The sequence below is a fragment of the Typopeltis vanoorti genome, chromosome 22 (assembly GCF_054136105.1).
Source record: "Typopeltis vanoorti isolate ZY-2024b chromosome 22, IOZ_Tvanoo_1.0, whole genome shotgun sequence".
In the NCBI taxonomy this organism is placed as follows: Eukaryota; Metazoa; Arthropoda; class Arachnida; order Uropygi; family Thelyphonidae; genus Typopeltis; species Typopeltis vanoorti.
In genome coordinates, this window is record NC_143570.1 from 11,184,901 (window position 1) to 11,200,164 (window position 15,264).

The window sequence follows — 15,264 nt, forward strand, 5'->3', positions numbered from 1 at the left end:
TAATTTTATATAAAAAAACTATACCTGGATTCATTTGACCACAGAAACAGTTTGTTATAATGGATAGTTTAATATAATGAATTTCTTTTAGCATAGTCTCATACCTATGGAGCTTTGGTTGAGACTTTTCAGTAGTTTCGTATAGTGAGTTATACATTTTAGTGGAAAGTATTAGCATTATTAGAGCAGCAGTCTGATTCTGTTTATTAACTTTGCTTGAGAACATCACGTTGTTGGATATCACAGTATGTGATGTAACTTTAATCCCATTTTCTGCAATAAACCATTGCTGGAGTGAGGGACAAAATAATCGCTAGTTGTACAACTTTTTTTTTTTTTTTGAAAGCTTTAGAAACACTTGAACACTTCATTAGCTCGATGAGTTTTAAACCCCCAACCACTACCACAAACACACATATACAAATTTAGGATTACTCTTTTGCTATTGTTGATCTAGTTGTAGCATGATTCATGAATATTATAATTGATGCTAGATGTGTGGATTTTCCATTAACTCTAAATGTCAGTAAATAATTGAGGAAAGAAATGACAATTTAGGTACCAAACTTACTTTATTTTTCGAATAGGGAGTGGATTCTGGAGTAATTTTTCTAATGTGCTATAAGCCTTATAATGTTTAAAAAGACTTGATTCACATAAAAGCTTAGAAAATATTCTTCCTACCTTCCATAATGAAACAAAAATATATAGTACAATTCATTAATGCTGGAAAGTATTCATTTTAGAATTTTCATATATAATAAAAGATTTTATAATCAACATAGGTGGAGTTACTAAGATCCAGTCACTAATTGCAGCTTCTCTTTTATTCCGAACTCATACTAATAGTCTGCTACAACAGTTAATAGCTCTTAACAAATCATGCTTATCAAGTGATAGTTGTCTGGTTAAATATGGCTCTTCATGAAATCTACTTTCTATAGTCTTATGCAGCTATTAATGACTTGCTAAACAAGTGATATTTCAGTCAATTATGATACAAAATATGGCACGCTCCATTGGGAAAAATACAATTTACTTTGCAAAAATTAAAGAAATCAGAATTTTGAATAAAAGTAAACTGCAACATGTGTTACAGATATCAAAGTTCCATATGTATTAAAGAACTAAAAAACGTTATTAATAATTTTTGTTAATAAGTTGTTTCAAATATTACACTATTCAGCTTTGTTTAGGATTTTGCTTTTATTGTTGGCAGTCTTATCCTAATCACTTGTTAAATATTGTTAGCATTTGCTCATCATTTAAGACATAACAGTAAGCCTGTATCAGAGGTTACATAAAACTAGGAATTATTTGATCAGCATGATGTGTAGGATTATTGCAATTCTATAAGAGAAGAGCTTTCATCTGTGGCTTAATCTCACTATATTCAGTCAGAAGTATTTAGTAAATTGTAGTGACTGGTTTGATGTTTTTCAAGTTTCATTCTCTTAATATAATGAATGTGGTAACAAGTGTTTTAATTAAGCAGCATTGCTGAATAAATAATCTTCTGTTTCAGACAGCATACATTCCTGAAAAGGAACACTACCATGTTACAAAATCCCAGATGTTAGCAACTATGGATACTCTTATGGGAGGTAGAGCAGCAGAAGAATTAATATTTGGTCCAGAAAAGATAACATCAGGTATTCCTATAATCTTCATAAATCCTGATTTAATTAAGGACACATATTTTTTTTGTCTGATGGAAATAATTATTTTCAAATAAAAATTACACTACAGAAAACTCTTCATATGTATATTTCATTTTGAGTAGTTGCGATATTCCAAACTTGTGAAATATGTTCTCTAGGTTTAAATTTGTGTAAAAAAGTATCAGTTAGCAAAACAGATTAAAAAGTGATTCAATTCTTCTCATGTTTTATGGCTTTAATACAACAAATTCACTAATTTACAGTGATTTAGGACAATTAATGCTTGTAAACAATAAAGTATTACTGTTTGTAGTTATTTATTTTTTTATCACAGAGAAAGAGGGTGACAGTTTATAAATTTTGGATAATTCATTTCTTGTTTTAAAATTATGAATGAAACATAATATGGATTTTACTTATATAATTTTATTAGCACAGAATTTTCCCCCCAGTATCTGTGCTAATAAAATTACGTAAGTAAAATCCATATTATGTCTAGTTGTCACAGTTATGTTCAAATTCATCAAGTTGTTTTAAAAGTATCAGTTTTGATCTAAACCTAAAGTTATTAAATTAGATGTGTTCTTTTAGAGAATGTTGTTAAAAAAAATTCTCACGTTTATTTGTAAATATCACAGATGAATTTACCCTCAAGGGCTCCACAGAATGTTATGATAGCATATGAAAAGTTTATATTAGTACAAACTTCCTGTTAACAATTTTCCTTCATATTAGTCTGATCTATCAGGCCTCTATTATTGTTAGATATTATATTTTGGTCTTCTAACGTACTTCTAACTGCATCAATCCACATAGATGTAGGTCTTCCTCTGGGCCTTTTTCCTAGCATCAAACATCTGTTTTGCTAACCTTTCCATTATGTTTTAAGTGACCAATACTACTTGAGATTAGCTCTGTCATCGCATATTACTGAATGCTAACAGTGTCAAGTTCCTTTGTCATATCTTTTGTTTTTAATATGATCCTGCCATTGATTTCGTCTTTATTATTATTGATTGATTTATTTGCTTTTTAGAACTACACCCACATGACATTGTAAACCTACAACACATTAGTACTGTGTGCAAACTAAAGTATTTTTTTTTTAGAAGGAAGAAAAAGAAAAAAGGATGTACGAGGTGGTATCAAAAAGTTTCAGGACTAGCTCTGTTTACGAGAAATTACTTTATTTATCTACGTTTACATGCTATCACCTTCAAAATAGTCCCCTTGCATATCAATACAGGGCTCCCAGCGTTCTTGCCACTTCTGGAATGTGTCCTGGAAGTCTTCTTTTCGAAGCATGTCAAGCACCTTCTGCGATTTGCGCTGGATCTCCGCATTGGTGTCAAAACGGTGACCTTTGAGTTGGATCTTCATCTTTGGGAAGAGGGCGAAGTCTGCAGGAGCCAAATCTGGCGAGTAGGATGAGTGCGGAAGCGAGATCATGTTGTTTCTGGTGAGAAACTCACCTGTGAGGCTCGGTGACAGGGTGCATTGTCATTGTGGAGCATCCAGTTTTTCGCGCACCACAGATCCGATCGCTTTTGCCGAATGTCCTCCCTCAGATGCATTAAAATCTGGCAGTAGAACTCGTTATTGACGGTCTAGCCCCTGAGGACAAATTCTCGATGCACAGTGCTGCGAATGTCAAAAAAGACTGAGCATGCACTTGGTCGAGCTGTGGACCTGCCTCGCCTTTTTTTGGTCGTGGAGATGATGGGCTCTTCCACTGTGAAGACTGTTGCTTTGTCTCAGGATCGTACCCATACACCCAAGTTTCGTTGCCGGTAATGATCCTTGACATGAAGGATGGGTCATCCATGGCACGCTGACAGAGTTCTTGGCAGACTTTGACACGGTATTCCTTCTGCTCCTGGGTCAGCAGCCTGGGGACGAACTTGGCAGCAACATGGCGCATGTTCAAATCACACGTGAGGATTGCCTGGACTGTTCTGTATGACACACCGACAATGGCAGCAATGTTGTGGAGTGTTCTCCGGCGATCCTCATGCAAAAGTTGCCGAATGGTTTCGACATTTTTGGGGGTTGAGCTTGTTGAAGGTCTTCCTGATCTCTCATCGTCTTCCAGTGATGTTCTTCTGCTCTTGAAGCACGCGTGCCACTCAAAACACCTCGAACGACTCATTGCAGCATTGCCATAAACTTGCCGAATCATGTCAAGCGTCTCTTTGGCAGATTTGCCCAGTTTCACATTTGCTCTTTGTTCTAACTTGCTGTCCATGATGAAATCGCAGATGTGATAATGCAGGTGGTCAGAATTGCATCAGTTGCACAGCTCTCAATGTACACGGGATGTCTTTTGGCACACTGACTTATGAAGGTAGGTGCTCCCTGTGACTGTGCATGCAGCCTTGTGCTGCCATCTGTCGGCGTGTTACAAACCTAGTCTCGAAACTTTTGGATACCACCTCGTATTTGTTGGGGAAAATCGTATAGGAACTACTGTTTCAAGGGACAGAGGTATATGCCAGCCTGGCTGGCCAAATGGTTAGCATGTCCGCTCTCCATTCAAGAGGCTGCGGGTTCGAATCCTGCCGTGGGCATCGATGTTTGTAATTGTCTGTGGAAATACTAGTGTTGGTGGTTGACAGTAGATGGTGTTGGTGTAGTTGATGGATTGCAAAACTCTTCATTGAGTGGTGGAAGCAGAGTTGTAGAGTAGATGCCCTCCCTCAATGAGTCTTTGGACTCCCTGAAGGTGACTAATAATAATATGAAATGAAGGAAATGAATGAGAAGTTGATTAGTGAGTTTCTTGCTGAACTGTGTATGGATATTGACTAGCAGTTGTCTGTGTTTGCACATGATTAGAGGAGGAATTGTGGCTAGTTCAGTAGAGCAACAGCATCCATCAAAATACTTGCAGGAAAGATAATGCAGAAACAGTATATAGGAAAGTGATTGGAAGAAGTCAGAGCATAAGTCAACACATAAGCAAATAACTGTCTTCTAGATATGTTCAAACATTCTGAAGGAAATTTTTGTGTGCCACCAAAATCCTCTTTAGAAGTGACTACAATATTCTAAAGTTTGGAGATTTGTAAAGTATTTTGAGTTGAACCGGGGTGTATTTTGTTTAGAACGAAAAAGAATACCAATCTTACTGGAGGCTGAAGAGGCTATAGATGTGTTTTATATCAGGATAGGCTAGAGGTGAGAGTCAACCCAAGAAGAGAAAACTGATTTTGGTTGGCTAGTTGAATGTTATCAAAATTGAGGAAGATGCGTGGTCTTTTTTCTGGGAAATAAGACAGATTGTGTTTTGATCGCATTAAAATTCACTAGATTATCTGCATCCCACTTGAATATCAAGAAGGGTCAGTGTTTAAAGTGTTTGTTCTAGAAAATCCTGCAGCTTGTCATCTGAGCACTACACAATTTTGTAAACAAAGAAGAGGAATGAAGTGTGCTGTCAGTGGAATTGGGCATTAGTGAAAGATCACTGATGTATACTGTATTTATTTGAATATAACTCTCTCTCGTATATATCTCGCACCCCTGTTCATTGTTGAATCACACAATCTTTTGTTAATACCACACCAGTCATGCATCGATGGAAGGAACCATTAGAGGAAATGTGGAAGTGAGAATCTTCATTGACTTACTCTATCTTGGATTGTATGGGGGGGGGGGGGATTAAGAACTTGGGATGTGATTTTGCCAGAAATAATTCAATTGCAAAAGCATCGTTGCTAAACATTCTAATATATCACGTGATGAAGGTGAGTGGCTGATCACATAAATATCGCTGATAATTAAAATTTAAATGCATTCATTTTATAAATGTGAGCAATTATAAATTACAGTGAATACTGAGGATTTAATTATAAATGTTAATCTCATTTTTTCCTGAAAAACTTTACTTTCCAGAAAACCCTGCATATATCTCACACCACAGTGGGGGTGGGAAAAAGGGAAAAAGTGTGCGTTATATTCTAGTAAATACAGTAGAAGGTAGAATGTAGTTGAAAATATAGAGTCTTGAGATACTTTGGCATTCATGGAAAAATCAGGTAAGAGGGAACCATTTACCATGACATCTAGTGAATTACCAGAGGAGAAGCTGGTAATGCACTCATAAAGGGGACCATAAGATGGTACCTTGGTAAGAAGGCTGCATTGCCAAACTTAATTGAAATGCTTCAGAAGTATCAAGTGCAACCACATTAGTTTTTTTTCTCGTGTTGTCTCCGAAGGTGGGTAAGGTTAGCAAGGTGATGAAAGTTAATGACCTTCACCACTTTTGAGCATATTGAGGTGAGGGTACCCAGGTTATAGTCTGATGGCTTACCTTTTATCTCCCATTTTAGAAACAGGATAAAATCATTCTATTATTGGATAAATGCCTGATGAGTATACCAGTTTGTAAAGGCAGGATAGGTGTAAGTTCAGGAGCAAAAGCTGTTAGTGCAATTGAAGGGATACCCTTTGGGCTGGAAGACTTATTAGTATCAAGGTTGTGACTGTTTTTCTGATCTCCTGTGGTAGAGTAGGCATATTGTTAGAGTAGTTTGTGGATTAGGAAGAGATTTGCCTTAGTTGTCTTAACAGTATTGGATGCATCATATTTTTTGACCTGAAAAATGTGATGCACCCAATACAATGGTGCATCTTATAAGGCGAAAAATATGGTATATCAGAATTGAATTTTTAAATATATATATATATATATATATATATATATATATCCTGGATATGGGGAATGCAAGAGTAGAAGTTTTCCAAAGAAACTTTTTTTCATCATTTTCTTTGTTTTCAAATTTCTGGTATGCTGCTAGTGTATTAGGTCATTTTTAGTTTTATGACAATCTCATTCATGAATGTTTGGAACCATGTAATGCATTTGTACAGTGGATGGGTTAAGATTATCTTGGGATGTTATTGTAAGATTTAGAGGGTTTCTCTCTCTCTTTCATCTCTACTTTCAGTGGATATAAATATATGGTATATTCTTATTAGATAATCATAATGCAAAATTATTACATTTAGGTGCTGCTAGTGATTTGAAGAGAGCAACTGCAATAGCTACTAATATGGTAAAAGAATGGGGAATGTCTGACAAGGTATGTATTTATTATTCGAACAATGATTATTTTTTTTATTAAACTGCAATTTAATAAAACTGAATTGCGCTGATTTTAATAAAAATTTTAGTAATTTTCAAAATCACTAATATAAGGCATATTTTATATGCATCTTTGCATCTTTTTAAGCATCTTTTTAAATAACTTCTGAACAAGCCAAAATTTTTTTCAAAAGTAACTTATTTTATCTACATGACCTGTTTATGCAAGTGTACATATACACAAGATGTAAGTACATCTCATGTAAGTTTACATGACATGCTGTTTTTTGGAATAGTTTTTCTGAAAATTATACTGAAGACTTCATGGCAATAACATAATAGTTTTTTAGATGCTATTTTCTTCTTAGTGGACCTAATTTTTTAATGAAAATGAAGTTTATAAAAAAAATATATAAAATTGGAAAATAACTGATATTTGGAGCTGGTGGATCCCCCCCCCCCTTCAATAGCTTTCATCATTTTTCACTGCCATTTACTAAGGAAACATTAAAGTACAAGTTCTCTACAAAAATAAATTTAAACATTTTCTGTTATTAACAAACAGAACATTAATTTTTACTTGGGCAGTTTTTAAGTGAAGATCTCTCGTTCTCTCTCTCACCTGTTCTTAAAGAGAGAAGAGAAGCTACTCATCATTCCTGTAATGCTTGAGGCAGTCAGAAGAAAACTGAAAATAATTATTTAATTATATTTGTTTATAAAGCATGTTTTATTATCTTAGAGTATCAGAAAACACTGTTCATCAAGGATTTTGTAACTTAGGTTCAGAGCAAGTGAATTCTGTTTATTTTACAGCGTAAAAGTTAAAAATGGAATTCTTGTCTCCTCCATTCCAAGTATACGAATTCTTTGTTCAAGTATACCATAACATATGCCTAACTAAGCATAGCTAAATGGGGATGAAAAATTAGACATAATTGTCAATAATAAAAAAAATTCACTTTGTAAAATAAATATGAACAGTCAAAATTCAGATGCAATAAACTTTTACTAGTCTTGATTCAGCTAATTCCCTTTGATCAATGGACAGACATTGTCCTTCTTGACATTCTCTCTCTCTCTCTCTCTCTCTCTCTGTCTATTGTAGTAGACAGCATTTGGACTCTGTTATTTAAGTTAACATACTCTTTTAATTATGGATCTTAATTAAAAAGTGATATAAAAAAGAAAACATTACTTTAAATTGCAGTTAACGAGTTGAAAGTGATAGAACAACTTGATAAATGCGTTTTTGGAGGAGAATTTGCATGCATCACAGAGTATCAGATTAACTAAATAAATAAATACAAAATAAAAAGAATTTGTAATGTGGGAAGTGATAAAAGCAGTGTGTTAAATGACAGACATTGAAGAAGCCAAAAGTAGTATTGCTCCAAAAAGCATATGAGGTATATGCTCATCTATCTAATGGCGTTGGCACATGCATGGCATGATAGCAACAAACAAAATTTGCAAATAATTTTGACTTATGAAATTTTTACTTTCAGTTCATGGTGGCTATAGCAGTTTAAACAAAGGCACATTTATTTATTATTTATCGTATGGCTTGTACACATGGTTAAAAGACAATAAGATATAATACACGAGTATAGATAAGATACACATATATGATTAAAAAAAAAAAAAAGTCTACATTCAGGCAAATGCAAATATGAGATTTATGACAAGCATCAGACAGAAGATTAGTCATATTTTAACATTTAGGTTTTTGATCCAGTTGATCGCCTCTGGGGATGGGCCAAAGATGTCCTTACTTAGTCACCTGGATATGCTGCCAGCTCGCATTCCTGTACTATATGGTAAATGGTTTGGGTCTCGGCTCCACCACTAATACAGAAATTTGTGGTGAGATTATAAGCGGTGATGTTGAAAGTTTTGAGAAATTTAGAGGGTGGGGGGAACATAATGAAGTAATAACATACTCAGATGTGTGTCATTCTCAAATAAATGCTGGTGAAACAGCTCTCTTTTGGCATATTTTGCTAGAAAATACACAAGCTACTTTCACAAAACATTCAACACGTTTTTTTTTGGGTGGGGAGAGAAGTCTGAACTTCTTGTTTCAGCATAGATGGGCCTCATTAGCTAAAGGCTTCTGGTGGACAAGGATTGGAAACCAAGAGCATTAAAATACTATGTCCATAATACTGTCTATTGTCTACAACAACTGACAAAGGACTGCTTCTGCCAACTTTCTGAAGCAGGAGGAATCAGATAGAACTATTAACATTTTTTGATGACAATATTAAAGTATTTCTGATTCATCACAATGCATCTGCATATACAAACACTGCAGATCTGTCCAGCAAGGATAGCAAAATAGTATTTAGATTTTGCCATGCAATACAGTTTCTTCAATATAAAATGGACAAAGGTATCATTTTGACCTTCAAGAGACTATATAAGCATAAGTTTCTTAATTAGCTGATGGAAATCAATGAAGAAGAGGTCACAAGAAGATGAAAAATGTTGAAAAATATTATGTCCCATAACGAGTTCTATTTTCTGCTTGGCCAATATGTTGAAGAGACATTAAAAAGAAACTTTAGCTAACCCCTGCAAAAAACTTTTGTAGTGCCCAGATGTTAACATTGAAGGATTTGAGGTAAAAGTATTTTCTGATTATGCTCAGCTAGAGAGACTGAAACCACACAAGATTGACTGAAATAAAATGAAGAAATCCTATATTTCAGCAGCCAGCAGAGAAGAAAATTCCTGCAGATACTGCTAAAGCATTTGCTATGGAAGATCAGAAAATGAAGAACCAAATGATACAGATGGATCAGAACAGTTAGTAAGAAACTACTTAGCAATATAAGAAAGTTACATTGATTACTTATGTGGATTCTTCACCTGCATTAGTATGCTCAACATTTCCTATTTCTGGTTTAAACTTTGAATCCACTGATAATGAATAAACATGCTCTTTTTTTTAGACTTAAAAGTAAAATGTTTTTGATAAACTGAAATTGCAGTATTGTTTGAGAATAGAAACTGAATATTTTGTGTGTCCCACCCACAAATGGTTTTAATAAATCTAAAGTACATTTATACTCTGGGTAGACTAAGAATTTTTTTCTATTTATTAATTTTATACATACTGGCAACTTCCATATAACATGGTACTTCTACGGCACAGATTCACTCTAACACAGAGAATTGAGGCAAATCAAACATAACATGGTATTTTTGAGCCTTTGTGCAGGAAAATTATGTTGAATGTAATTTTTCAGCATTGCCACTCTTTTTAGTGAATCATCACTGTTGTAAATGCTAATACAGGTGTTTTTGGAAAAATTGTCCAACAGAATATTTATTTCAAAAAAAAAAAAAAAGAAAAAGAAAACTGCATCAGGAGATTACATGATGCAACTTATGCAATTTATAAATCCTCTAATCCTTGTGCAATGAAAGGTGCAAATAAAAACACATTACTGGTATATTGGACAGCCAATAAAGCTAGAGTAACCGCCGATTCATTTAAAGAATAGTTTCTAAATTATCAGTTATACGATTTATAATGAATATTAAGTTTCTGATAGTTACAAAAATGAAAAGGCTTTTTTTTTTTTTTTTGTTAGCTTTTGGAACACCAACTCCTCTTTTTGTTACTGGTTTATACCCTCATGTTTTGGTTTCACAGTACATGAGATTTTATAAGAACCTAACTACCGTGTTATATGAGAGTTACCTGTGTGTTTTTATTTTTTGACAAAGTCTGGAAACTATGCTCTAGAGACCAAATGTGAAGCTTCAAGTCACTTCAGGCCTCCAATAAGCGGGGTGGTGGTCTCACACCAGCTAAAAAAATTCATTACTCACCTAAAGTCAGTCAGAAACATCCATACCCAAGGTGGGATTCAAACCCAGATCAGATTTTTTGCAGATCAGATATGCTAACAAGTCTGCAACATTTGCTTCACTTCTTCTGCAGCTTTTCTCACTTAAGTAGGGTCGCTGTTTGTGGTGAGTCTCCTCCACAACTTCCTGCTGTCTTGGGCTGTAGCCACATCCAAGTTCTTCATCCTCAAGTCCTCCACCATCTCTCTCCATCTCGTCTTTGGCCGTCCGCACTTCCTCTTCTCCTGCACATTCATCTGTATGACCTTTCTTCCCACATACTCTTCCTCCCTCCTCATCACATGACCAAACCATCTCAACCTTGCCTCCTTTATCTTTGCTCCCAAGTTCGTAACTTTCACTGTTCCCCTTATATAGTCATTTTTCAGATGATTCTTTCTGGTCACACCATACATCCACCTAAGCATTCTCATCTCTGCTACCTCCATCCTGCTGATGTTATTTTTCATTATCTGCATTATTCATTAATATCCACCCTACCTGCATTGATTAGGATTAAGAGTCAACTAGCAAGAAACAAGAATAAAAAAAAAAGTTAAAAATATATAAATTGAAATATACTTTAGAGCTTTGTTTTTTCTTATAAACATCTTTGAATGCATCTCTTTTGGGGGGGGGGGGGGGTCCTTGATATTATTGCTCCATCACCATAATCTTTTGGTAGAACTATTGCTTTGCTTTGCTCATCACTACTGGCACAAAGCTACAGAAATAACTCCAGGTTAGAATAAAAGAAGTGAATCATGTTTTGTTTTAGCGAGACACTTCTTTTAATTCTTACTTGTTTGGGCTCCCACAAAAATATATCTTACTTATGTGTGGTATCTGATGCCACAAATACATTTGATGGCATCTGAAGCCTTCCAGTACATATAAGTACTAGAAGGCTATATTTTCTTAACATAATGGTTCTTGTTTGCAAGAAGCTTCCATAGCCTAGTCAGTATTTGTGAGGTTCTTTGCTTGGAAAGACAAGATCCAGATTCCATCTGGAATGTGAAGAACATATATGAGGATGTTTCATCTGAAGGCATTAGCCAGTCTTGTATGGAGGTGGCAGCACTTTTCCTTACAGAAACTATGGTTTTTCATTTTGCAAAAGAGGCAAACTGGCCAACAGAACACTTGCAGTTAAGACATTCAAGGATATTATGAATGCAATATAGAAACAATGTCATGTGCTACATCACAGGCTTTTCCACATATTCAAAGGTTGACTAGGAGTATTTTTAATATATTATGATTTTTAATAGTATCATTGTATTTACTGCATTTATTAATATAAATATATTTTTAGAAAATTATTAAATTAAGATAGTTTTTAAAAATGGTGCCTAAAATCCAGCAAAACAATAGAATGGTATGTAAAGCAAAGGATAACATAGAATCTAGAGATGAGAATTGATAACACAAGTGAAAAAAACATGATATATGAAATTTCCAGATTAAAAATAATTATTAGACAATCAATTAGGTAGGGAAAGCCAAGAAATGTTTACAAAAACTCAGAGAATAAGGAAACAATAAGAGGCAGGTAAATGTGGAAGTTATTACTGAATAATAATAAGGTAAGCCAGTTAAAATCTAAGAAACAAGAAGTAACATGGTATGGTGATTCTTTGATTATATTTGCATTCAATGAAAGTCACTACATCTTAAAAAAGCGATGGTGTTGCTTGTAGGCACAAATGACTTAAGTAGCAAGAAATATAGCATGGAGAGGATATGAAGGGATTGCTGAAAGAAAGAAAGAAAGAAACAAGAATGAAATTCTAGTTTATTACTGAGATATGATAGTACAAAGTTAAGCATGGACAAATAAAGATGTGAGAACACAATTTTATTTAATGGAGAACTTCACCAAAGTGTATGATAACAAAATTCAGTTTGCACTGGTTGCATAGAAGAAATAGCTTTGAGTTTTTGGATGTGTTAAGTTCACTTAATGGAAGAAAAGACTTGTGTGATCCTGCACTTGAATGAATTTGGCATCTGGGACCTGATGCACCAGTCAGGGGAAATTAGCTTTCCTTGGGAGGAATTCTGAGAATGTGTAAGTTCAGCTAAGGCATGCAGATGTGATAATTATGCTTTGGGTTTGGAATTTCTGAGTTGTGGCTAGAGACAAATGAAAAATTTGCCCAACCAGGCAATATGTGAGTATGTGATAAAGCTGAGAGATAACTTGTTCTGCCTATACACAAATTATCCAAACATTGATTCGGAAACAAAGAAAAATGTAATAAGAATGAAGAATTTATTTGAAGTGTTACAAGATAACTGTTAGCAGCATGTGAAGCACCTCAAAGCCAGAATGTCAGAAGGGGTATCAGATAATGATGTCACTGTTTTGCCACCATTTGGCAATAGTGATTTATGTCATACTTACCTAGGATTACCTGGATGTTCTAATTGGAACAAATTACATGCTCAACCACAAAGCTGGAAAGTATGACGAACTCAGATAATATTATGTTTGTTCCCATGTTACCACTGAGTAAAATGGATTAACATTTTTGATGCATTGGGAAAAAAAATTCAGCACTGGTCAGTAGCTATATTCTCTTTCTCATCATCATCATGTCCAGAAACAAAGCATCATAAAAATCCTTAAAAACATGGCAAGTGCCATATCTAGTGATAAAAACAAGAAAGAACAACAAATGTCTTACCTCAGAAAGATTGTTTCAAAAAATGGCTATTGTCTGAAAACAATAGCATTTTACCCAGTGATTTCACCATACACATCAAAAATACCATTGACAGAATAGCTGTGATGCTGAAACAGCATACATTCCAAGTATCTTTCACACCTATGAAATTAATTTCTTCAGTGCTAAGCTCACCTAAGTGACTGACCTCTTTAAACTTATAATATAGCTATTGCTATATTCGTAAACAAAATTGTGTTCTCACATCTTTATTTGTCCATCCATTATTAGTATTGAAATTAGGGCAAAGGGAGGAAAAGTTCAAACAAGTTGTAAACCAGATAATTCCTTTTTTATGTATTTTTATGTTATTTAACTTATCTTCATACTTGTTTGTGCATATTAAGGTGATCACCATGTAATCAGCACAGTTTGCCTAAATTGTTTGGTTTAATGAATTTGTAGGATCTAAGAATATTAGGATAAAATTGTAAATTGAAAATAATAAATGAAATAGAAAATTGTCTATTTTATGGTGAAGTGTTTAATACATTATGTTATGCCAGGTCTCACTGCTATACACCAGTGCTAGTCTTACTACGATTTTGTACATCTTTCCTTTTAACTTGCTAGACACTTTTTTTATTACAAGATAACTGAAACCCACTTTGATTGGATCCTTGTATCGAGTTCTGAGTCCAGGTATCCATCACTTTGCACTTGGATCTGAGATATGTGAACCTATACACTTATGGCATGTCTGTGTCCTGTAATGTTATACTCACTGCTGCTTAGCTGCAATTACATGTATCCTATTTTATTACTACTGATCCTCAAACAACTATCTTTTTTATGTTGAGCTCATACAAGAGCAGCTGGTAATCGGCCTATAGTACATTAGCATCATGTATGGGCAGCAGTTTGGAAAGGAGAAAATTATTTACATCTGATTTAAAAGCCTGTATATTGTATTCCATGGGAAACACATAATGGGGAACACTGTTCCACAATACATTAGTATCAGGGATGAAGGAAGAGGAAAAGAAAGTTGTTCTATTGGTATCAAGGTTGTGAAGGAATGTTGGGCAGCAGCTGCAAGTGTTCCAGCAGACTTAGTACTGAGTGGAGGAATTATTGATGCTATTTCATCTGAACATTTGCCATGGAAATATTTATAGAATACACGTTACAGAAACCAAATGCCTGTGCAAAAGTGGGAGGAATGAATTAGTAAGAGATGGGTCATTAATCAGTCTAATTGCCCTCCTCTGTATTGAGTCAAGCATTTTGAGGGAGATTTTAGGGCCCCCACTCCAAATGTGAGAACAGTATTTAATAGCTGGGCAAATTTGTGATTTGTATAAGTTTAACAGCTATCAGAGGTGAAGTAACGTCTTGAACAAAAGAGAAATCCTTGTTTTTTAGAAGCTGAGGATGCAATGGGTTTGATATGCTTATGCCAGGAGAGGCTTGATGTCAGGGTAATTCCAAGAAGAGCAATCACATGTTGTTTGAAAATTTGAGTGTTGTCAAAGATAATACTGGGAGAAAATTATTCTTTTTTGAGAAATAAGGCAAAACTTGGTTTTGATAGTATTGAAATTGATGGTTATATAAACCCCCTTGGAGGATGGCGTGGAGATCAGAATTGAGGGCAGTGGTGGTTGATGTTCTGCAGGTTGCATTGCACTCCTCCACCATCACACATAGTGTGTCTCCAGACAGAAAGCTGGCAATCCAACCAGAAATCCTGGGACAAACCAAATGATAGGAGTTTGTTTAGTAAGCCTTTATGTCAGACCTGGTCGAAAGCTTTGGAGATATCGAGTGCAATCACTTGAGATTCACCGACCTTCTCCATTGCATTTGTCCAGAGATGGGTGATACATGTGTGAGTAGATCTCCTGTTGATCAGCAATGACAGAATCCATACTCGTGGTTGTTTATTAGCTGGGTGCCTTTGTGGTAGTGTAGGAGTTAG

The 15,264-nt window shown here is 34.8% G+C and overlaps 1 protein-coding gene across 4 annotated transcripts in view; it reads left to right on the forward strand.

Moving 5' to 3' along the window:
- Positions 1–15,264, forward strand: part of YME1L (ATP-dependent zinc metalloprotease YME1L) — a 281,286-nt gene that overhangs the window by 240,784 nt on the left and 25,238 nt on the right. For all 4 annotated transcript variants that reach the window (XM_090411850.1, XM_090411848.1, XM_090411851.1 and 1 more), the window contains exons 17-18: positions 1,526–1,652; positions 6,675–6,748. In XM_090411850.1, the coding sequence (XP_090267976.1) occupies positions 1,526–1,652; positions 6,675–6,748 (201 nt within the window). The remainder of the gene's footprint in view (positions 1–1,525; positions 1,653–6,674; positions 6,749–15,264) is intronic.